Raw genomic sequence first — 22,068 nt, forward strand, 5'->3', positions numbered from 1 at the left:
ATTACAGGCATCCGCCACCACACCCAGCTAAATTTTGTACTTTTTTAGTAGAGATGGGTTTCTCCATGTTGGTCAGTCTGGTCTCCCAAAGTGCTGGGATTAGAGATGTGAGCCACCACACCTAGCCTAAAAATATACTTTTCATTAGCTAGGTGTGGTGGCATGCACCTGTACTCCCAGCTATTTGGGAGGCTGAGGCAGGAAAATCATTTCAACTGGGAAGGTCAAGGCTGCAGTGAGCTACGATGGCACCACTGCACTCCAGCATGGGCAACAGAGTGAGATCCCATCTCAATAGAAAAAGGGAGCTGTAGCCGGGCGCGGTGGCTCAAGCCTGTAATCCCAGCACTTTGGGAGGCCGAGACGGGCGGATCACGAGGTCAGGAGATCGAGACCATCCTGGCTAATACGGTGAAACCCCGTCTCTACTAAAAATACAAAAAACTAGCCGGGCGAGGTGGCGGGCGCCTGTACTCCCAGCTACTCGGGAGGCTGAGGCAGGAGAACGGCGTAAACCCGGGAGGCGGAGCTTGCAGTGAGCTGAGATCCGGCCACTGCACTCCAGCCTGGGCGACAGAGCGAGACTCCGTCTCAAGAAAAAAAAAAAAAAAAAAAGAAAAAGGGAGCTGTGACTCTGTCAAGTTTACAGCATCACTGGCTCGCTCACTCAGTGCCTGCCTGTGCCGTGGCTGATCCCCCAAGCCCCAGAAACACATCCCATACACACACACTCCACAACGCATTCAGAAGAGCACTCACACGTTGGAAGAAAGAACATAAAAGATCCGCAGGGCGTGGTGGTTCATGCCTGTAATCCCAACACTTTGGGAGGCTGAGGCAGGTGGATCACCTGAGGTCAGGAGTTCAAGACCAGCCTGGCCAACATGGCAAAATCCCATCTCTACTAAAAATACAAAAATTATCTGGGTGTGGTGGCGGGCGCTTGTAATCCCAGCTACTCAGGAGGCTGAGACAGGAGAATCACTTGAATCCGGGAGGTGGAGGGTGCAGTGAGACATGATTGTGCCACTGCCCTCTAGCCTGGATGACAGAGCAAGACTCCGTCTCTAAATAAATAAATAATAACATAGAAGCCAGGCACAGTGGTTCACACCTATAATTCCAGTACTTTGGAAGGCTGAGAGAGGAGGATCAGTAGAGCCCAGGAGTTTGAGACCAACCTGGGCAATATAGGGAGACCCTGTCTCTACAAAAATAAAATAGCCAGGCGAGGTGGCATGCACCTGTGGTCCCAGCTACTTAGGAGGCTGAGGTGGAAGGCTGCCTTAAGCCCAGGAGTTCCAGGCTGCCGTGAGCCATCATTGTGCCACTGTACTCCCACCTGGGAGACAGAGTGAGAGAGACCCTGTCTCAAACAAACAAACCCAAAACAGGCCAGGCACAGTGGCTCATGCCTGTAATCCCAGCACTTTGGGAGGCCGAGATAGGCGGATCATTTGAGGTCAGGAGTTCAAGTTCAAGACCAGCCTGGCCAACATGGCAAAACCACATCTCTACTACAAATAAAAAATTAGTTGGGTATGGTGGAGCATTCCTGTAATCCCAGCTATTCAGGAGGCTGAGGCATGAGAACCGCTTCAACCCAGGAGGCAGAGGTTGCAGTGAGCCGAGATCACGCCATTGCACTCCAGCCTGGGTGACAGAGCGAGACTCCATCTTAAAAATAAAAATAAAAATAAAAAGATCAAGAGAACCTAAGCCATTAAAAAAAAAAGATTCACCTGGGCGTGGTGGCTCACGCCTGTAATCCCAGCACTTTGGGAGGCTGAGGCAGGCAAATCACTTAAGGTCGGGAGTTTGAGACCAGCCTGGCCAACATGGTGAAACCCCATCTCTACTAAAAATACAAAAATTAGCTGGGTGTGGTGGCACATGCCTGCAATCCCAGCTACTTGGGAGGCTGAGGCAGGAGAATTGCTAGAAACCAAGAGGCGGAGGTTGCAGTTAGCAGAGATCGCACCACTGAACTCCAGCCTGGGTGACAAGAGTGAAACTCTGTCTCAAAAAAAAAAAAAAAAAAAAGGAATCCGGAACACGCACACGTGCACAGACACACTGGGGCACTTGTGCAAGCACTGGCTTAGAATGGGAGTCCCAATCAGGGCTCAGTCACGCATTTGCAGTCAACACACACCACACGACACAAATACGTATAAAAAAGGCTGACGTTTTATTTCCAGGTTGGCACATGTGTAAGGCACAGGGGCGAATGGCTTTGGGGTCCCGGAACTGGAAATGGAGAGGGGTGTGTCTGAGGTGACCCTGCCTCCACCACCCCCTAAGTGCACTTGAGACAGGACCAGTGGTGGTGGTTTCGGCCCAGGGTCCTGAAGGGTACCACTGGCTCTGGGGGGGAGCCGTGGGGACAGTTCCCCAGGCAGGAACCTCTACTTTCCAGCTACCCAGGAGGGACCCTCTCCTCCTAGGGGGCTAGGCCAGCTCCAAAGTGCTTGGTGGCTCCCCAGGCTTAACGGACCAGCCTGCCAGGGAGGGCTGGGGTCAGAGAGAGAAAAGTAAGATAAGAACGAGGAGAAGCACCCCCACCAGCATGGCGATGGCACACCACTGTCGGCGGTCTGGGAACGAGAAGATCAGAGGTCACCGGGGGAGAGGGTACCACCTACAACCCGCCCCCACTAGGACTGACCTCGCCCCCGAGGGGACTCACCACTCGTCATGTGGGATACTTTGGCCAACTTCCTGAGGACCCCGTCCATGCGGGACTGGGTGTGGTCCATCTCTTGGGCGAAGGCATCCAGCATGCTGCCAAGAACAGGATGGCATCAGCCCCAGACGGCCCAGACACACCAGGGTGGCCGAGAGACCCTGGCCCACCCCCAGGGTCCTGGCCTCACATGCCCTGCTCGTCCAGCTCTTCCCCAACGCGGCCGGACATGTGCTTCAGAACCTGGATGCTCCCAGACACCATCTCCAGCTGTTGATCCTGTTCGTCCATGATCAGCTGCAGAGCGAAGGGGTGGGAGGTGCTGTTGAAAAGGACCCCAGAAGGCCAGGCGCGGTGGCTCATGACTGTCATCCCAGCACTTTGGGAGGCCGAGGCAGGTGGATCACTTGAGGCCAGGAGTTCAAGACCAGCCTGGCCAACATGGTGAAACTCCAACTCTCCTAAAAATATAAAAATTGGCCGGGCGCGGTGGCTCAAGCCTGTAATCCCAGCACTTTGGGAGGCCGAGACGGGTGGATCACGAGGTCAGGAGATCGAGACCATCCTGGCTAACATGGTGAAACCCCGTCTCTACTAAGAAATACAAAAAACTAGCCGGGCGAGGTGGCGGGCGCCTGTAGTCCCAGCTACTCGGGAGGCTGAGGCCGGAGAATGGCGTGAACCCGGGAGGCGGAGCTTGCAGTGAGCTGAGATCCGGCCACTGCACTCCAGCCTGGGCGACAGAGCGAGACTCCGTCTCAAAAAAAAAAAAAAAAAAAAAAAAATATAAAAATTAGCCAGGCATTGTGGTGGGCGCCTGTAATCCCAGCTACTCAGGAGGCTGAGGCAGGAGAATCGCTTGAAGCTGGGAGGTGGAGGTTGCAGTGAGCTGAGATCACGCCACTGCACTCCAGCCTTGGCGACAAAGCAAGACTCCATCTCAACAACAACAACAACATAAAGGGACCTCAGACCTCAGATCGGTCTGCAAGACTCTCCCCTCCCTGGATCCACCCCACCGGCCCCAAAACCTGCTGTGTGGCCTGCTGCTCTTCGATGTAGCGAGACGTGGCCGAGACTGCACTGGCATCCAGCAGGTCGCTGAGTGACTTCTGGGGAGCTGGCTTGCCTGCCAGGATCTGCAGGGGCACACGACATAGGCTCGGGGAGGGACCCCAACTCCCAGAGGGGCATGGGGGACAAATCCCCACAGTGGTGAGTCAGGGAGGCAGACTCTGGGGCAGGAAAGCCTGCATTCCCCACTCACCACTTACTAGCAAGGTGACCCAGAGACCCCGTCATTTGACTTCCTTGTGCCTCAGATTCCTCATCTGTAAAATGCAGAGAACAGGACGGGCATGGTAGCTCAGGCTTGTAATCCAAGCACTTTGGGAGGCAGAGGTGGGCAGATCACTTGAGGTCAGGAGCTTGAGACCAGCCTGGCCAACATGGTGAAACTCCATCTCTACTAAAAGTACAAAAATTGGGCTGGCTGCAGTGGCTCATGCCTGTAATCCCAGCTCTTTGGGAGGCCGAGGCAGATGGATTACAAGGTCAAGAGTTTGAGACTAGCCTGGCCAACATGGTGAAACCCCATCTCTACCAAAAATACAAAAAGTAGTCAGGCGTGGTGGCAGGTGCCTGTAATTCCAGCTACTCGGGAGGCTGAGGCAGGAGAATCACTTGAACCTGGGAGGCGGAGGCTGCAGTGAGCCGAGATCACACCACTGCACTCCAGCCTGGGTGACAGATTAAGACCTTCTCTCAAAAAATAAAAAAATAAAATAAAAAATAATAAAATAAAATAACATAAAATAAAATAAATACCAGGTGTGGTGGTGCACGCCTGTAATCCCAGCTACTTGTGAGGCTGAGACAGGAGAATCACTTGAACCTGGAAGGTGGTAGTTGCAGTGAGCTGAGATCACACCACTGCATTCCAGCCTGGGTGTCAGAGTGAACTTGCCTCAAAAAAAATAAATAAAATGGGAAGTTTTCTGGGTTGAAATGAGGATTTAAAGAATTAATTCAAAGGCCGGGCGCAGTGGCTCAAGCCTGTAATCCCAGCACTTTGGGAGGCCAAGGCAGGTGGATCACAAGGTCAAGAGATCAAGATCATCCTGGCTAACACGGTGAAACCCCGTCTCTACTAAAGAAATACAAAAAACTAGCCAGGTGAGGTGGCGGGTGCCTGTAGTCCCAGCTACTTGGGAGGCTGAGGCAGGAGAATGGCGTAAACCCGGGAGGCGGAGCTTGCAGTGAGCTGAGATCTGGCCATTGCACTCCAGCCTGGGCGACAGAGCGAGACTCTGTCTCAAAAAAAAAAAAAGAATTAATTCATGGGGGACACTTAGAGCAGTACCCAACACATAGTAATGCTAGTAAATGTCACATTTTACCATTTATTTATTTCAGGGGGGATTTTAGCTGGGATTACAAGCACCTGCCACCACATCTGGCTAATTGTTGTATTTTTAGTAAAGATGGGGTTTCCCCATGTTATCCAGGCTAGTCTCGAACTCCTGACCTCAAGTGATCCACCCGCCTCGGCCTCCCAAAGTGCTGGGATTATAGGCGTGAGCTACTGCACCTGGCCCAACAGATGTTTGTTTGTTTGTTTGTTTATTTGAGACAGCGTCTTGCTCTGTCACCTAGGCTGGAGTACACTGGTGTGATCTCGGCTCACTGCAACCTCTACTTCCCCGGTTCAAGCAATTCTCCTGCCTCAGCTTCCCAAGTAACTGAGATTATGGGTGTTCACCACCACGCCTGGCTAATTTTTGTATTTTTTGTAGAGACAGGGTTTCATCATGTTGGCCAGGTTGGTCTTGAACTCCTGACCTCAGGTGATCCACCTGCCTCGGCCTCACGAAGTGCTGAGCTTTTAGGTGTGTGCCACCATGCCCGGCTTCAACAGATGTATTTTAGAGTTTGGACTTCAATTCCCCCAAGGCAGCACATCTGGAAGGCATGTGGGCACAGCTATGGGATGACAAACTGGTAGGACCCTCCCTGACCCCATGTAGGCTTATGAGGGAGACAGAAAGGCTGGTGGTTCTCAACATATGAAAAATATCAACAGAGAACACCAAGAGAAAAGGTAGACTGACAGGGGTGGTTGGGAGAAACACAGACACACACACACACACACACACACACACGGCAGGCACATTACAGAGGAAATTGGCGGATATGAGGATATGACGGGGGGAAATGCAGATCCACTCAGAGGCCAAGTGCACGCACCCAAATAGGTGAGGTGCATGCACAGATGAAAAGGTGGGGGCAGATCACCTGAGGTCGGGAGTTCGAGACCAGCCTGGCCAACACGGGGAAACCCCGTCTCTACTAAAAACACAAAAATTAGCCGGGCATAGTGGCACACTCCTGTCGTCCCAGCTACCCGGGAGGCTGAGGCAGGAGAATTGCTTGAACCCGGAAAGTGGAGGTTGCAGTGAGTCAAGATTGCACCACTGCACTCCAGCCTGGACAATGGGGCAAGACTCCGTTTAACTAAAAAAAAAAAAGGAAGCTGGCCGGACGTAATGGCTCATGCCATTTGGGAGGCCAGCACTTTGGGAGGCCAAAGCTGGTGGATCACAAGGTCAGGAGATCGAGACCATCCTGGCCGATATGATGAAACTCCGTCTCTACTAAAAATACAAAAATTGGCCGAGCACGGTGGCTCACACCTAATCCCAGCACTTTGGGAGGCCGAGGTGGGTGGATCACGAGGTCAGGAGTTCAAGACCAGCCTGGCCAAGATGTTGAAACCCCATCTCTACTAGAAATACAAAATTTGGCCGGGCGCGGTGGCTCAAGCCTGTAATCCCAGCACTTTGGGAGGCTGAGACAGGCAGATCACGAGGTCAGGAGATCAAGACCATCCTGGCTAACACGGTGAAACCCTGTCTCTACTAAAAAAATACAAAAAACTAGCCAGGTGTGGTGGCGGGCACCTGTAGTCCCAGCTACTTGGGAGGCTGAGGCAGGAGAATGGCATAAACCCAGGAGGCGGAGTTTGCAGTGAGCTGAGATCCGGCCACTGCACTCCAGCCTGGGCGACAGAGCGAGACTCCGTCTCAAAAAAAAAAAAAAGAAAAAAGAAATACAAAATTTAGCCAGGCATTCTGGTGGAAGCCTATAATCCCAGCTACTCGGGAGGCTGAGACAGAGAATGGCTTGAACCCGGGAAGCGGAGGTTGCAGTGAGCCAAGATCACATCACAGCACTCCTGGGCAACAGAGCAAGACTCCGTCTCAAAAAAAAAAAAAAAAAAAAAAATTAGCCGGGCATGGTGGCATATGCCTGTATTTCAGCTACTCAGGAAGCTGAGGCTGGAGAATCACTTGAGCCCAGGAGGCGGAGGTTGCAGTGAGTCAAGATCGCGCCACTGCACTCCAGCCTGGCAACAGAGCGAGATTGCATCTCAGGAAAAAAAAAAAAAAAAAAAAGGAAGCTATGCGCGATGGCTCATGTCTGTAATCCCAGCACTTTGGGAGGCTGAGGCGGGCAGATCACTTGATGTGAGATGTGAGGAGTTCGAGACCAGGCTGTCCAGGATGATGAAACCCTACTAAAAATATAAAAATTACCTGGGCATGGTGATGGGCACCTGTAATCCCAGCTACTAGTGAGGCTGAGGCAGGAGAATCGCTTGAACCCAGGAGGCAGAGCTTGCAGTGAGCTGAGATCGAGCCACTACACTCCAGCCTGGGCAACAGAGCAAGACTCCATCTCAAAAAAAAAAAGAGTAAAAGGCAGGCATGTGTCCTGGAAACAGCTGTAAACAGGACAAATGGCATGGAAGCAGAAAGCAGATAGGTACACAGGCCCCCAGCCATCCCCTGCAACAGGAAACCAGTATAGACCCAGAGGAGACAGTAGAGAGGAACCCATGGACATATACACACAGAGAAGTTCAGGTGCACACACCGAGAAAGTGCAGGCAGGTAGACAGCAAGAAGACAACTGCACACAGAGAGGACGGGCACTGTCGCAAAAGGGACAGGCGAACACATGCAGAGGGATCTGGCTTGCACTCAAAGGCGTGGTCACCCCCAGGCGCTCAGGTGGACCGAGTGGGTTAGGAAGGCTTACCTCTCTGTTATTCCTCTCCAAAAATGCTACGGCTGTTGGGCTGACCATATGGTCCTTCATTTCCTGGAGGTGAGGACAGCATTAGGGAGGAAAGACAGTCAGGCCCGGCGCGGTGGCTCACGCCTGTAATCCCAGCACTTTGAGAGGCCGAGTCGGGTGGATCACCTGAGGTCGGGAGTTCGAGACCAGCCTGCCCAACATGGTGAAACCTCGTCTCTACTAAAAACACAAAAATTAGCCGGGTATGGTGGCAGGCACCTGTGAAGTCCCAACTACTCAGGAGACTGAGACAGGAGAATCGCTTGAGACCGGGAGGCGTATGTTGCAGTAAGCCAAGATGGCAACACTGTACTCCAGCCTGAGCGACAGAGTGAGACTCTGTTAAAAAAAAGAAAAGAAAACAAAACAAAACAAAAAAGACACTCAAACCGTCCCCCACTCCCCGCCTGCAGGACCTTTCCTGACCTGGACTGCCTCTCGCATCCGCTCCACGAACACCTTTCTCTCCTGCAGGTCCCCGGCCGGGAGCTTGAACTTGCCTGGGTTGGCTTCCACTATACGTGGGCTGAGAGTCAAGGGTCAAGGCCAGAGCCAGATATTATCATCATCTCCCTCCCTAGGGGTCTAGCCCTCCCCGAGGGCGGGCTCCCAGGCCCCCTGCTACCGCAGTGAGCTCTCCCATGCCACCCCCCGCCACAAAGCCCCAAGATATCGATGGTCTCTTCCAGGTCCTCGAGGTCCCACTCGATGCTGCGCAGGCCATTCCGTAGCTCATTGGTCGTCCAGTCCAGCTCCTCGCGTCCGACCGCCGCGCTTTCCTGCAGAAGCTCGCACCAGCGCTGGTATAGCCCGCGGGCAGTGTTCACCGCCTTCTGCACCTCGCTGCGGGCAGGGGCACGGCGGGCGCAGCTGGGGGCAGGCGGTCCTTCCGCCTGCCTCTGCCCCCGATTGCAAACCCAAACGCATGGGGGACTCCGGAGACCCCCACATACCCCTGCGTGCGCCTCCCACTTTGCACCCCGACGGCCTTGCCTAGCCCGCCGGGCACGCTGGAGCCGGCACCCGGGCACTAGCTGGATTGGGGACGGAGCACCCTCCGCCCTCCCCCGTCGTTGTCACTCACCCTCGGACTACAAAAAAGGGGTCTTCGAGAGACATGTCAATCCCCTTCCCCCCAGGCCGAAACCCCCTCCCGGCCTGGGTTCGCGGGCTGGTTCTCTCCCAACCCAGGAGAACGCGCCACCACCCCCGCCCCCCGTCACGCCACCATCGAGAGCGGGACCGCCAGGGCAGAAAGAGAGGCCTCGGAGGCCGGACGTGCGGACACTTCCGCCCTCTCTGCAGCCATCTTGGTTGTGGGCAGAGGCAGCTTCCTTATGCATGCCCCGCCCCTTCGCCCTCTTGTGCCGCACCGTAGGGGGCGGTGTCGGAGTTCTGGCTGGGCCTGTTCGGGTCCGAGTTCGGAATCTCGGTTCAAGGCTCAGTTCCTCGGATTGTTCCTGCTCAACCTCAGTTTCCCTTCCAGGCACGGGCAATGTAAATAATGGTAGCCTCCCTTATCTCTGGCGGCTGGGGACTATGGCTGGGGAAGGGGCTCATTCGATTGGTTGAACGTTTTCATGGACTCCCTGAGCTGGCACCTGGGAGATCGTCCCAGTCCAGGGTCCCGAGTGTCAGGTTTGGGCAAGGTTTGGGGGAGAGGTGGTCCTTCCTTCTCCCTGCCGGGGCGGGGCGAGGAGCGGGCCTGCTCCTGCGGGGAGTTCTGCCGCATTCTCCAAATCTCTCTTTCCTGAGAAGTGGGCAAGCTGGGGGCACCTCGAGGTCGCCTTGGGGCGAGGTGGCCGTGAGTGGGGGTCCCAGATATTCCAGGGGCGGGGGGAGGTCACCTTCGAGAGCGTGCGTGGAGGTGGGTGTCTTCAGAAGCGCGGATTCTTTCTGGGTGCGAGCCTGGGGGTCGCGGGAGGTATGGTGGCTTTGAGGATGGTCTCCAGGGGGGCCCTCTGTGTGGGGTCTCCGTCTGGGTACGGGCCAGGAATATCAGCGAAGGGACTCAGGGTCGTCCCTATGTGTGATAGTGGCGCTCTGTGTGTTGAGGGGTGAGGGAAGCTTCGGGAAAGCACTTTTTTGAGTGGTAGGGGGCCTGGTCTCCCCTGGAGGGTGGGCGGGTTATCCGAGGGAGTCCTCAGAGGGTCGCCCCCTTGCGCGTCAGAGTTGCTGCGTGGGGTCTCAGAGATAGCGCCTGGGCCGGGTAAGTCATTGTGGGGTCTCCGTGGTAAGGTTAGCGGGGCGGGGACGGGGGCGTCTTCGGCAGGTCGTCGCAGTGTGGCACCATCGTTGAATGGGGACGAGTTTGGGAATGGTCTTTTAAGGGGGAATAATTTTTGAGTTCCCACCGTGCGGGGGGAGGGCGGGACGGGAGGGTGCCCCAAGGCCTGAGAAGATCAGTGTGGGGCAGGGGTCAGGGATAACCTGGGAGGGGGCCTTGTATGGGGGAAATAATTGGGAAGGGGAGAGATGGGATGAACGGGGTCTCAGCGGGTCGTCTCTTGTGTATGTAGGGTCGTTCTGTAGCGTCTCTGGGAGATGGCCTCCGTGGGAGCCCTCCGGTCGCCCCTACCCGCTGCGGGGTGCTTTCCTGGCGTCACGCCTTCCTGGCCCCTGGAGGGAAGGAAGTGAAACTCTCCTCCCCACCCACATGGCTGGAATGCGAGTCAGGAAGCCTGGGGCTCCAGCCTGCTCCGGCTGGCTAGACGGGGGATGGGAAGGGGCGTGCCCGGAGCGCAAAGCCCCGCCCCTCGCCCCCCCGGAAGCCCCGCCACCGCCTAGTAAGGCGATCACGGGCCCTTTCCTAATATGGGCAACCGGAAGCGGCCCGCGCGACTGTCCTACGTCACTCCGTCCAAATTTAGTTGTGGAAGTCAGCGGGCGCTGGTGGCGGGAAGGCGCCGCGAGCCAGTGCGGGCGGAAACGGGAGGCGCACCACCCCTTAAAGGGCCCGCACCAGGAATGAATGGAGCCATTCGAACAAGTCTGCATCCTTTTCTTGGAGGAATTGCAGTTAGGATTTCTTGGAGAGACAGCGCGTAGCGGAGGGTAGGGCGGAGGTTTTCTATTTGCTGTGTCTCTGCATTGCTGGGTTTCCAGCTCCCAACCGAACCCCGCCTCCCGGAGCGCGGAGGCGGAACTCGTCCCCCTTGTCTGGGGGGCGGCAGCCACGTGTTCACGGGGACTGTCGTGCGCGCCGGGTTCGCAGCCGTGCGAGCTCTAAACCCACCCATGGAGCTCCTGTCGCAGGAGACTGCGGGGGAATGGCTTGGTACGAATCACGGGAACCCGCAGCCCGAGGCGGCTCACCGCCTACAAGCAAGGGCTGTCGTACGCTAGAGACCGAAGAGCTGGAGGCCCCAGTGGCCTCCTTTCACAGCAGTAGCAAATATTGTTTGTCTAGTAAATATTGGCCCAGTGACTGTGCCTTGGTTTCCCCATTTGAAAGAAGCAGATAGAACAGTATCCTCCGAGGAGTGGAGGCTGCGGTTCGGTGAATTACTGATAAAAGGAGAGCTCTTAACCTAGCCTGGCACGTAGTAAGCACTGTTAGCATGATTATTGGTGCAGAAGACACTCATGGTCTGGCTGGAACCCAGGTCTTTCCCTGTGTGAAGGGAAACTTGCCACCCACGACCCACTGGGGCCTCCAGACCCGAGCATGTGGGTAGGCCCTGAGCCCCACCCCCGGCCCCCCTTCCTTGGGCCAAGGCGCTGATGCATCGGCGGGGCCGAGAGAAAGGAGCCCACCCAGAGGGCTCAGCGTAGAGTGGGGGGAAGCTTCGCCAGGGTTCCCGTCCCCTTTCCCTGCTGGGTAAATCGCATTCTGTCGCTTTAAGGAGTGTTTGGCCGCGACGAGTTGGAAAGCCCGGATGCGTCCTTCGTTTGGGCGGGGTTTCTCAGTGACGTCACTGGGGGTATAAAAGGGCCTGGGTGGCGGGCGCCCGGGCAGAGCGTCCTAGCAGTGTCACTGCGTGGGTTGGTTCGTGGAGAGAGGCGTGAGCGAGCCCGTTGTCCGGAGTGCACCTGCTGCCTGTTCTGTCCGTCCCGGGAGCCCACGCCGCCGTCGCCGTCGAGTCGCCATGGAAGTGCAGAAGGAGGCACAGCGCATCATGACCCTGTCGGTGTGGAAGATGTATCACTCCCGCATGCAGCGCGGTGGCCTGCGGCTGCACCGGAGTCTGCAGCTGTCGCTGGTCATGCGCAGCGCCCGGGAGCTCTACCTCTCGGCCAAGGTAGAGGCCCTCGAGCCCGAGGTGTCCTTGCCGCCCGCCCTCCCCTCTGACCCTCGCGTGCACCCGCCCCGGGAAGCTGAGTCCACGGCCGAGACAGCGACCCCCGACGGTGAGCACCCGTCTCCGGAGCCCATGGACACGCAGGAGGCGCCGACAGCCGAGGAGACCTCCGCCTACTGTGCCCCGCGCCCCGCCAAAGTCAGCCGCAAACGACGCAGCAGCAGCCTGAGCGACGGCGGGGACGCTGGACTGGTCCCGAGCAAGAAAGCCCGGCTGGAAGAAAAGGAGGAAGAGGAGGGGGCGTCATCCGAAGTCGCCGATCGCCTGCAACCGCCCCCGGCGCAAGCGGAGGGCGCCTTTCCCAACCTGGCCCGCGTCCTGCAGAGGCGTTTCTCCGGCCTCCTGAACTGCAGCCCCGCGGCCCCTCCGACGGCGCCGCCCGCGTGCGAGGCAAAGCCCGCCTGCCGCCCGGCGGACAGCATGCTCAACGTGCTCGTGCGGGCCGTGGTGGCCTTTTGAGGACCCCAAGCGGCGCTGCCAGATCCCAGAGCGCGCGTCGAACCGTCGGCCGGAGGGCGCAGACCCGAGACGAGGCCACCCCCCTCCATCCTGGGGGGAGCGCCCGCGAAAACCGTGGAGAGAAGCCGCCGCCCGGGCTGCTGAGAGGCCCGGAGAAGGACTCTGTCCCCGGGGAGCCATCGCCTTCAGTGTGCAGCGACGGCACCGAGGAGTCTGAGCCGGGGGCGCGGGCGCCTTCCGCAGAGACCTGCGCCCAGAGGTGCTGTCTTAGTGGACTGGGACGTGAACCTTTCGCTCTCCTTCTGGACTGGGAGAAGGGAGGCTTGGGTTTTTGTTTTGTATTTTTGTTTTGTTTTGTTTTTTAGATCTCCTCAGGGTCGGACTTGATTTTGTACTGGGGGCTGTTCTGGCCCTTTTCAAGGTTTTTCAAGAGTTAGTTTCGCGTTTTCAACCTCGGAGAATTCCAGGCACTCCCCTTCCCCCTCCACTGACATACTTGTGTAAGCGGTCATCGTTGCGTCATGGGGCAGGCGTGGGGAGCTTCCTGTCGCCTTGCGTGGGTGTGGGGCCTGGGAGGAGGGTCTGGGGCGTGCACCCGCCCTGGGGAGTGGGGAGGAGAGTGGCCTGAGTCACTTCACCCCCGCGTGCTGCTGGTTAATGTCCCGCGCCTCTGCACCTTCGGGTGAGAGCGGGGGCTGATCTAGTTTCACATTCAAGTTTTTCTCATCTGCATTAGAGGTGCCCAGTAGGTTCCCAGGTTTCAGCGTGCCCCTCCCTCAGACACGGACACAATCATCCCAGAAGTTCCTGGTCTGAATCACGAGAATGTTGGAGGGGTGGGGGTGTCAGTGGAAAGGCAAAAAGCTGAGCTGAGACCAGTTGCTGGTGAAACTGGGCCAATCTGGGGAGGGGAACATCTTTGCCAGGGAGTTCCTGAGGGTCTGTTTTGTTTACCCTTCGTGTGGTGAATTCTTTTTAACTCCGTCTACCTGGCGTTTTGTTAGAAATGTCAGATAGGAAAATAAAGACCATTTGAGTAAAAAAGCCGGTGCTGTCTGGTTTTCTGCTCTGGTGGGGGAGGGGCGGGGTTAAAGGGTCAGGGGCTGGCGGCGGCTCGCTGGGGCCCCAAGAACCGGTCTGACCGGTTACCACGTGGGCGGGAGAGGGCTGGGCCCTCTTTTCCTTGCCCGGGCATTACCTAACTGGAGCCCCGCCCCCTCCAGATTTGGGGGTTCCCTTGAAATTGTCCTACAACTCCGGGACAGGGAGGTCGGGGCTTTCTGAGTTGAGACGATAGTACTAAACAGTGCCCCAAACGGAGCTGGGGACTGATCGCCCTTTGAAGCCTTGAAAGGTGGTAGATCTCTCCCCCCGCCCCCACCCCGAGACCAAACTGAATCAGCTGCGGCCCGGGGCCCTACAGCCTCAGGTGGAGCTGAGCGGGTGAGCTTTGAAGGGCTATTTATTCCCCAATTCCCGTATCTTCCTGGAGAAATCGCTTTGTGGCTTAGGCAGGGACGTGCAGCCTCAGTTTCTTCATCTGTGAAATGGGCCTCTAAGCAGTGTCTCCACCCGGCTTTAGGTTTTTAAAAATGCCCATTACAGCCCTAGTTATTTGCTTGGGTCACTCCTCAGCTCTAGAATAACCACCCTGAAAGGAGAAAGCCCTTTCAATGTCCCCCACGTATGTTTAGGAGTGGGGTTGTAGGCGTTGCCCCAGGGCGAAGGGAGGGGGCCTGTCGGGAAGACAAAGGAGTCGCAGGTGCGGGGAGTGGTGGCGGCGGGAGGCGCCGGGAAAGCACTCGCCCCGCCCCCCCGACGGCTGGCTCTGCCGCCGCAGGCTTCCCATGACCCCAGGGGAACTGACCCCGTGGCCGGAGTGTAGAAGGAGGGGCAGACCGGCCTCAAAACGTCTGCTGGTGGAATCTGGGAGCTTTGGTTCCCCTTCCGCCCAACCCACACCCCCTTTCCCCTCCTGTGTGGATTGTGAAGGAGAGCTTCTCACCGTTCTCCTCCAGCCAAGCTCGCCCCCACGGCTGCCTGATTCCTTCCTGGGAACACGTGGGGGGACTTTTAAAAGGCGCCACCTACTCTGATTCCTGATCCACCCAACTCCTCCAGGGGACTTGGGGGCATTGGAGCCCCACACCGCAGGCAGTAGCTCAATGTACCCACGTCGGAGTTACTCCCCCGCTAGCGTGGCGCGGCTTGGGGAAGTCCCGGGCCGCTGGGGAGGGGGCCTCGCCGCGCATCCTGTCGCAGGAACCGCCGGGCCCTTCCTTCCGCGGGAAGCGGCTTGGCCGACCCCCGCCCCCGCCCGGGCCTTGGGGGTTTCCGGTGCCCGGCCGCCGTGGGGCTGGGGACTGAAAGTGATGGGACGGAAGATGGGGCTGGAACAAACACCCTACAGACACATCCCCTTGAGACACACCCATCCCCAAGACCCCATTGGACCCATCAGAAAAGGCAGCATTGAACCTTGTCACCGCAAATGACATTGGTGAGGCCTGGACTAATTGATTGGACACTAGCTGTGAAAACTAAAAAGGTCACCCATCCTGTGACCAGCAGGTTCCAGCAGGGAACCCCAAGCCTGCAGCAGGAGACTCCAGAAAGGTGTTTGCTGCTGGCTTGTACTAAATTGGCACAAATTGCATACAGCACAGCCTATATGCCCATCCTCCCAGATGGGTCCTCCCTAGAGGATAAAAGGCCCGAGCCAGACAGAACTACACACACAGGCCACAGAGATAACTCGGAATGAGAAACATGATGCTGAGTGACAAAGGCTAGCTGCAGGAGTGGGGTAAGAAGCGCCTATTCCGGGCCCCTCCGTGGCTCAGGTGGCTCACGCCTGTAGTCTGAGCACTTTGGAAGGCTGAGTTGGGCAGATCACCTGAGGTCAGGAGTTCGAGACCAGCCTGATCAACATGGTGAAACCCCATCTCTACTAAAAATACAAAAATTAGCCGGGCAAGGTGGCAGGCACCTGTAATCCCAGCTACTCCGGAGGCTGAGGCAGGAGAATCGTTTGAACCCGGGAAGCACAGGCTGCAGTGCGCTGAGATCGCACCACTGCACTCCAGCCTGCGTTACAGAGGAAGACTCTGTCTCAAAAAAAAAAAAAAAAAAAAAAAAAAAAGGAAGAAGAAGAAGAACATTCTGGAGGGAGACAACCAGGTCTACTTTCTTGCTATGCAGCCTTGAGCAAGTGAGCAAGTCACTTGACCCCCTCTGGGCCTGTTTCCCCAGCAATGTATTGGGGACAGTAATAGTCCCTGCCTTTTAGGTTTGTTGTGAGGATTGAGATACTGCATGTAATCCTTACAACAAACCTAGCAGGGTGCCTAGCACATAGAAGATGCTAAATGTGCTGGGTGCCGTGGTTCATGCCTGTAACCCCAAAAATTTAGGAGGCTGAGGTCGGAGGATCACTTGAGGCCAAGAGTTTTCAGTGCAGTCATGGCTCAAAGTAGCCATGTAGCCTCGAACTCCCAGGCTCAAGCAATCCTCCCACCTCAGCCTCCCAAGCAGGTTAGACCACAGGCTCAGGCACCATGCACAGCTAATTTTTTTTTCTTTCTTTTCTTTCTTTTTCTCTCTCTTCCTTCCTTCCTTTCTTTTTCTTTCTTTCTCTTTCTCTTTCCCTCCTTCCTTCCTTTTCTCTTTCTTCCTTTCTTCCTTTTCTTCCTTGCTTGCTTGCTTTCGACTGGAGTCTCTCTCTATCACCCAGGCTGGAGGGCAGTGGCTTGATCTCAGTTCACTGTGGCCTTGAGCTCCTGGGCTCAAGCAGTGCTCCCACCTCAGCCTCCAGAGTAGCTGAGACTACGCCACCACACCCAGCTAATTTTTTTTTTCTTCTTCTCTCTCTTTTCTTCCTTCTTTTTTTCCTTCTTCTTCTTTTTTCTTTTCTTTTTTTTTTCTTTTTTTTGATGGAGTCTCGCTCTGTTGCCAGGCTGGAGTACAGTGGCGCAATCTCTGCTCACTGCAACCCCCGCCTCCCAGATTCAAGCAATTCCCCTGCTTCAGCCTCCTGAGTAGCTGGGACTACAGGCGCATGCCACAACGCCTGGCTAATTTTTTTTTTTCCTCCAGTTGTCAAATGACCCTTTATTGAAATATTTTTCTTTGCGCTTCTTAACTGGCTGGGCATTCCACAGCACCACTGTTGATGTCATCTATGATGTCATGAGGGTGGCGGCCATCAACATTACAGCCCACAGACTGGGCAGTCTCCAGGATCTCTTTGATGGTTCCAGAGAACTCTCTGGCTAAAGATGGGTGCCGCATCTGTCGCGTGATGTTGACGATTTCATCAAAAGCAATATTCCCATTGTGTTTAATGTTTTTTTGTTTCTTTCTATCTCTTGGTGGTTCCTTGAGGGCTCTGATGATCAGGGCAAAGGCAGAAGGCACCACCTGAATCTGGGCTTGTCTGTTCTGAATGGTCGGTTTCACTGTAATCCTCAGGCCCTTCCAGTCACCCGTTGCCTTGGCAATGTCATTACCAAGTTTTTTTGGAGACAGACCCAGAGGACTAATCTTGGGGGCCAGTGCAGAAGTGGCACCCACTTCACCCCTGGTGTGCCTTAGGTATACGAATTTGATCTTGTTGGTGTTGAACTTTGGCAGCATGGTGGAAGTGGCTGATGTCAGAAGAACCTGGATTCTGGATGACCGAAGAAAGTTGCACCTTGGTCTCCTCCAAGCCGAAAGCCCAGCTAATTTTTTTTTGACACGAAGTCTCACTCTGTCACCCAGGCTGGAGTGCAGTGGCGCAATCTTGGCTCACTGCAACCTCCACCTGCTGGGTTCAAGCAATTCTCCTGCCTCAGCCTCCTGAGTAGCCGGGATTACAGTCATCCGCCACCATGCCTGGCTAATTTTTGTATTTTTAGTAGAGACGAGGTCTCACCTTGTTGGCCAGGCGGGTTTCATCTTGTTGGCCAGGCTAGTTTCAAACTCCTGACCTCAGGTGATCCACCTGCCTCTGCCTCCCAAAGTCCTGGGATTACAGGCATGAGCCACTGCACCTGGCCGGATTTTTTTGTATTTTAGTAGAGACAGGGTTTCACCATGTTGGCCAGGATGATCTGGATCTCGACCTTGTGATCCGCCCGCCTCAACCTCCCAAAGTGATGGGATTACAGGCATGAGCCACCGCGCCTGGCTCTTTCTTTTCTTTTAACAGGGCCTTGCTCTGTTGCCTAGGCTGGAGTGCAGTGGCACAATCTTGGCTCACTGCAACATCTTCCTAACACGTTCAAGAGATTCTCCCACCTCAGCCTCCTGAGTAGCTGGGATTGCAGGTGCACACCACTGCACCTGGCTAATTTTCATATTTTTTATAGACACAGGGTTTCACCATGTTGCCCAGGCTGGTCTGGAACTCCCGAACTCAGGTGATCTGCCTGCCTCAGCCTCCCAAAGTGCTGGGATTACAGGCATGAGCCACTGCACCTGCAGGTATTTATTTTTTTACTTAGGATCTGTGCCCTAACTCAGAAGTTAATTCTGTTAATTTCACCAATGTCCAGCCTGGGCCTGAATGAGTGAATGAGGTTGTTTTGGGTAAACAGGTGTTACATGCTTAATATTTATCATCTCATTAAATCAGTGGCTTCTACATTACTCTTAGAATTTCTCAAACCTCAGATGGTTGAGGGGTCAGGATTTTGTGATATTCTCATAACAACTGTACTATTATTATTATCACTTATAGACAGGGTCTTGCTATGTTGCCCAGGCTGGAGAACAGTAGCACCATCATAGCTCACTGCAGCCTCCACCGCCTAGGCTCAAGCAGTTCTCCCACCTCAGCCTCTGGAATAGTTGGAACTGCAGGCGTATGGCACCATGCCCAGCTAACTGTATTCATCTAATAGTTTTCTTTGAGTTAGCCCACTTACTAATCACTCTCCCTATTTAGAAAGTAACAGTTTTTTAAAAGGTTACAATGAAAATAAAACAATGTCAAAAGATCCTGCTGAAACAGTAACAGGTTTAAGTTTCAAAGAGAGATTAGCCAGCCTTAACGACACATTGTTTCCAAGGGAAGAAAACTATACTTGGGCGGAGAAGGGGGATGCAAGTTGAAAAGGGAGAAATTTGGAGAGATTCAGTTTATGTTATTCAAATAATATTGAATTGGGCTGGGTGAAGTGGCTCATGCCTGTAATCCCAGCACTTTGGGAGGCTGAGGTGGGCGGATCACCTGAGGTCAGGAGTTTGAGATCAGCCTGGTCAACATGGTGAAACACCATCTCTGTTCAAAATACAAAAATTAGCCAGGCATGGTGGTGAGTGCCTGTGGTCCCAGCGACTTAGGAGGCTGAGGCAGGAGAATCGCTTGAGCCTGGGAGGCAGAGGATGCAGTGAGTCAAGATCGCACCACAGCACTCCAGCCTGGGCAACAGAGTAAGACTGTCTCAAAAAATAATAATAGGCTGGGCGCGGTGGCTCAAGCCTGTAATCCCAGCACTTTGGGAGGCCGAGATGGGTGGATCACGAGGTCAGGAGATCGAGATCACCCTGGCTAACACGGTGAAACCCCGTCTCTACTAAAAAATACAAAAAAACTAGCCGGGTGTGGTGGCGGGCGCCTGTAGTCCCAGCTACTTCAGAGGCTGAGGCAGAAGAATGGCATAAACCTGGGAGGCGGAGCTTGCAGTGAGCTGAGATCCGGTCACTGCACTCCAGCCTGGGCGACAGAGCGAGACTCCGTCGCAAAAAAAAAAAAAATAAATAATAATAATAATAATAATAATATAAAAATAAATAAATAACCTTGAATTATTTTGCCACACTGTCCCGGAATTTGGAAAATTCTGCTTCTGGAAGAGGGACAAACTCCTATGGTGATCCGCAACGCCCTGCTTGATCTGGGGCCATCGCATCTCTGGCTGAATCGTGCATCACCATGATGCGCCACCCCACATGGACCTGCTTTTTGTCCCTCAGACTTCCACAGTCTTCTCAGCCACATGGCCTTTGGCTATGCCGTGACCTCCTGGAGATCTTTCAGCTTCCTTGCTCACCTAGTGAAGCCAGTTCAACTCAAAGGGGAAATCCTTAGGGAAACGTTCCCTGTCTAACCCTCTTTCAGCCTAAGGATCCCTTTATTTTATTTTTATTTTTTGAGATGGAGTATTTCTCTGTCACCCAGACTGGAGTGCAGTGGCACGATCTCGTCTCACTGCAAGTTCCGCTTCCCAGGTTCAAGTGATTCTCCTGCCTCAGCCTCCCGAGTAGCTGGGATTACAGGCACCCACCACTACACCTAGCTGATTTTTGTATTTTTAGTAGAAACGGGGTTTCATCATATTGGCCAGGATGATCTCGATCTCCTGATCTCGTGATCCGCCCACCTTGGCCTCCCAAAGTATTTTAATTAATTAATTAATTAATTAATTAATTATTTTATTTTTATTCAGGGTCTTGCTTTGTCACCCAGGCTGGAGTGTAGTGGCGTGATCCAAGGCTCACTGCAGCCTCAAAGTCGAGTGCTCAAGGGATCCTCCCATCTCAGCTTCCAGCATAGCTGAGACCCCAGGCACATGCCACAATGCCTGGCTAATTTTTTATTTTTATTTTTGTAAAGATGGACTTCCTATGTTGCCCAGACTGGTATTATTTTATTTATTTATTCAACCAGTCTCTGATGGGAGGCAAGACCCCTATATTTGACACTCGGATCAAGAGCTACTTTATTTAAAACATTTGGCCAGGCATGGTGGCTCATGCGTGTTATGCCAACACTTTGGGAGACAGAGGCAGGACAATCACGAGGTCAGGAGTTCAAGACCAACTTGACCAACATGGTGAAACCCCGTCTCTACTAAAAATACAAAAATTAGCTAGGCGGCCGGGCGCGGTGGCTCAAGCCTGTAATCCCAGCACTTTGGGAGGCCGAGACGGGCGGATCACGAGGTCAGGAGATCGAGACCATCCTGGCTAACACAGTGAAACCCCGTCTCTACTAAAAAAATACAAAAAAATAGCCGGGTGAGGTGGCAGGCGTCTGTAGTCCCACCTACTCCGGAGGCTGAGGCAGGAGAATGGCGCAAACCCGGGAGGCGGAGCTTGCAGTGAGCTGAGATCCGGCCACTGCACTCCAGCCTGGGTGACAGAGCGACTCCGTCTCAAAAAAAAAAAAAAAAAAAAAAATTAGCTAGGCATAGTAACGCATGCCTGTAGTCCCAGGTACTCCAGAGGCTGAGGCAGGAGAATCGCTGGAACCCTGGAAGTGAAGGTTTCAGTGAGCCGAGATTGTGTCACTGCACTCCAGTTGGGCGACAGAGCTTTGTCTCAAAAAAAATGAGGCCAGGCACGGTGGCTCACACCTGTAATCCCAGCACTTTGGGAGGCCAAGGTGGGCAGATCACGAGTTCAGGAGTTCAAGACCAGCCTGGCCAATATGTTGAAACCTCGTCTCTACTAAAAATACAAAAATTAGCCAGGCGTGGTGGCAGAAGCCTTTTTCCCACCTACTTGGGAGGCTGAGGCAAGAGAATCGCTTGAACCCGGGAGGTGGAGGTTTCAGTGAGCCGAGGTCACACCACTTCACTTTAGCTTGGGCAACAGAGCAAGACTTCGTCTCAAAAGATAATAATAATAAAATAAATTTTTGCAGGGCTGGGAGCGGTGGTTCATGCCTGTAATCCCAGCATTTTTGGAGGCTGAGGCAGGCAGATCACTTGAGGTCAGGAGTTTGAGACCAGCCTGGCCAACATGGTGAAAGCCCATCTCTACTAAAAATACAAAAATTAGCGAGGTGTGATGGTGCGCACCTGTAGTTCCAGCTACTCCGGAGGCCGAGATGGGAGAATCGTTTGAACCCGGGGCTGGGGGACTGAGGTTGCAGTGAGCTGAGATTGCACCAATGCACACCAGCCTGGGCGACAGAGCGAGACAGTCTCCAAAAATAAATAAATAAAATAAATATATTTTTTTTCTTAATGCTTATCACAAGTGCAATTTTACCTTTGTAGAATTAAACCGTTGTTTCTGAGTTAGTCTCCTCTTGTAGCCTATGGCCTCCATGATAGCAGGGACCAAGTCTAGCAGATGGTTAACTAAGTGGTTTTTGTGAATGAATGATGCCTTTGCAACCTTCGTTTGAGATCTGTCCTCTTAACGTCCACTGAGTACAGATAAGGAAACAGGCCCAGAGTTTTGCTCTGCAAGACAGCAAATAAAGGACACTCTAGTCAGGTCCTCCCTCCCGAAGCCTTCTCCCCACTCTGCCCTGCCCTGCCGTGCCGTGCAGGACTTATGGGAAGGGCGCTCCAGTTCAGCCTCTATAGATCTGGGAAAGGGCCGGGCCACAGGTCGGGACCAACCCAGAAGCAGCACCTAGACCGGTTTACCCGGTTTCAGGACCTTGGGCGAAGTCCACCCGCCCGGGGGCAGGGACGACGCAGGCCACGCCGCGGCCCAGTTGCTAGCCAGGCAGGGCAGGGACTTGATCTTACCAAGGAAATG

At 54.4% G+C, this 22,068-nt stretch overlaps 2 protein-coding genes and 1 pseudogene across 4 annotated transcripts; 1 reads left to right on the forward strand and 2 right to left on the reverse strand.

The window, feature by feature from the left end:
• Positions 1-2,168: 2,168 nt before the first annotated feature.
• STX10 (syntaxin 10) lies at positions 2,169-9,140 on the reverse strand. Of its 3 annotated transcripts, none has more exons than XM_025368987.1 (8): positions 8,910-9,140; positions 8,499-8,668; positions 8,252-8,346; positions 7,787-7,849; positions 3,718-3,825; positions 2,881-2,983; positions 2,690-2,784; positions 2,169-2,597 (listed from the first exon to the last, which is right to left on the reverse strand). In XM_025368987.1, the coding sequence occupies exons 1-7, from the start codon at positions 8,942-8,944 to the stop codon at positions 2,696-2,698; spliced, it is 663 nt and encodes a 220-aa protein (XP_025224772.1). In that variant the 5' UTR covers positions 8,945-9,140; the 3' UTR covers positions 2,169-2,597; positions 2,690-2,695. The 3 variants fall into 3 exon arrangements, with proteins under 3 accessions (XP_025224772.1, XP_025224771.1, XP_025224773.1); XM_025368986.1 differs by having other exon boundaries at positions 2,877-2,983; XM_025368988.1 differs by lacking the exon at positions 7,787-7,849 and having other exon boundaries at positions 2,877-2,983; positions 3,718-3,815; positions 8,326-8,346.
• A 62-nt stretch (positions 9,141-9,202) lies between these two features.
• Positions 9,203-13,629, forward strand: IER2 (immediate early response 2). Its single transcript, XM_025367281.1, has 2 exons — positions 9,203-9,322; positions 11,671-13,629. Exon 2 carries the CDS (start codon positions 11,914-11,916, stop codon positions 12,583-12,585), a length of 672 nt encoding a protein of 223 aa, XP_025223066.1. The 5' UTR covers positions 9,203-9,322; positions 11,671-11,913; the 3' UTR covers positions 12,586-13,629.
• Positions 13,630-16,722: 3,093 nt separating this feature from the next.
• Positions 16,723-17,298, reverse strand: LOC112612578 (annotated as a pseudogene).
• Positions 17,299-22,068: the final 4,770 nt, after the last annotated feature.

Source organism: Theropithecus gelada, chromosome 19, assembly GCF_003255815.1.
Source record: "Theropithecus gelada isolate Dixy chromosome 19, Tgel_1.0, whole genome shotgun sequence".
NCBI lineage: Eukaryota > Metazoa > Chordata > Mammalia > Primates > Cercopithecidae > Theropithecus > Theropithecus gelada.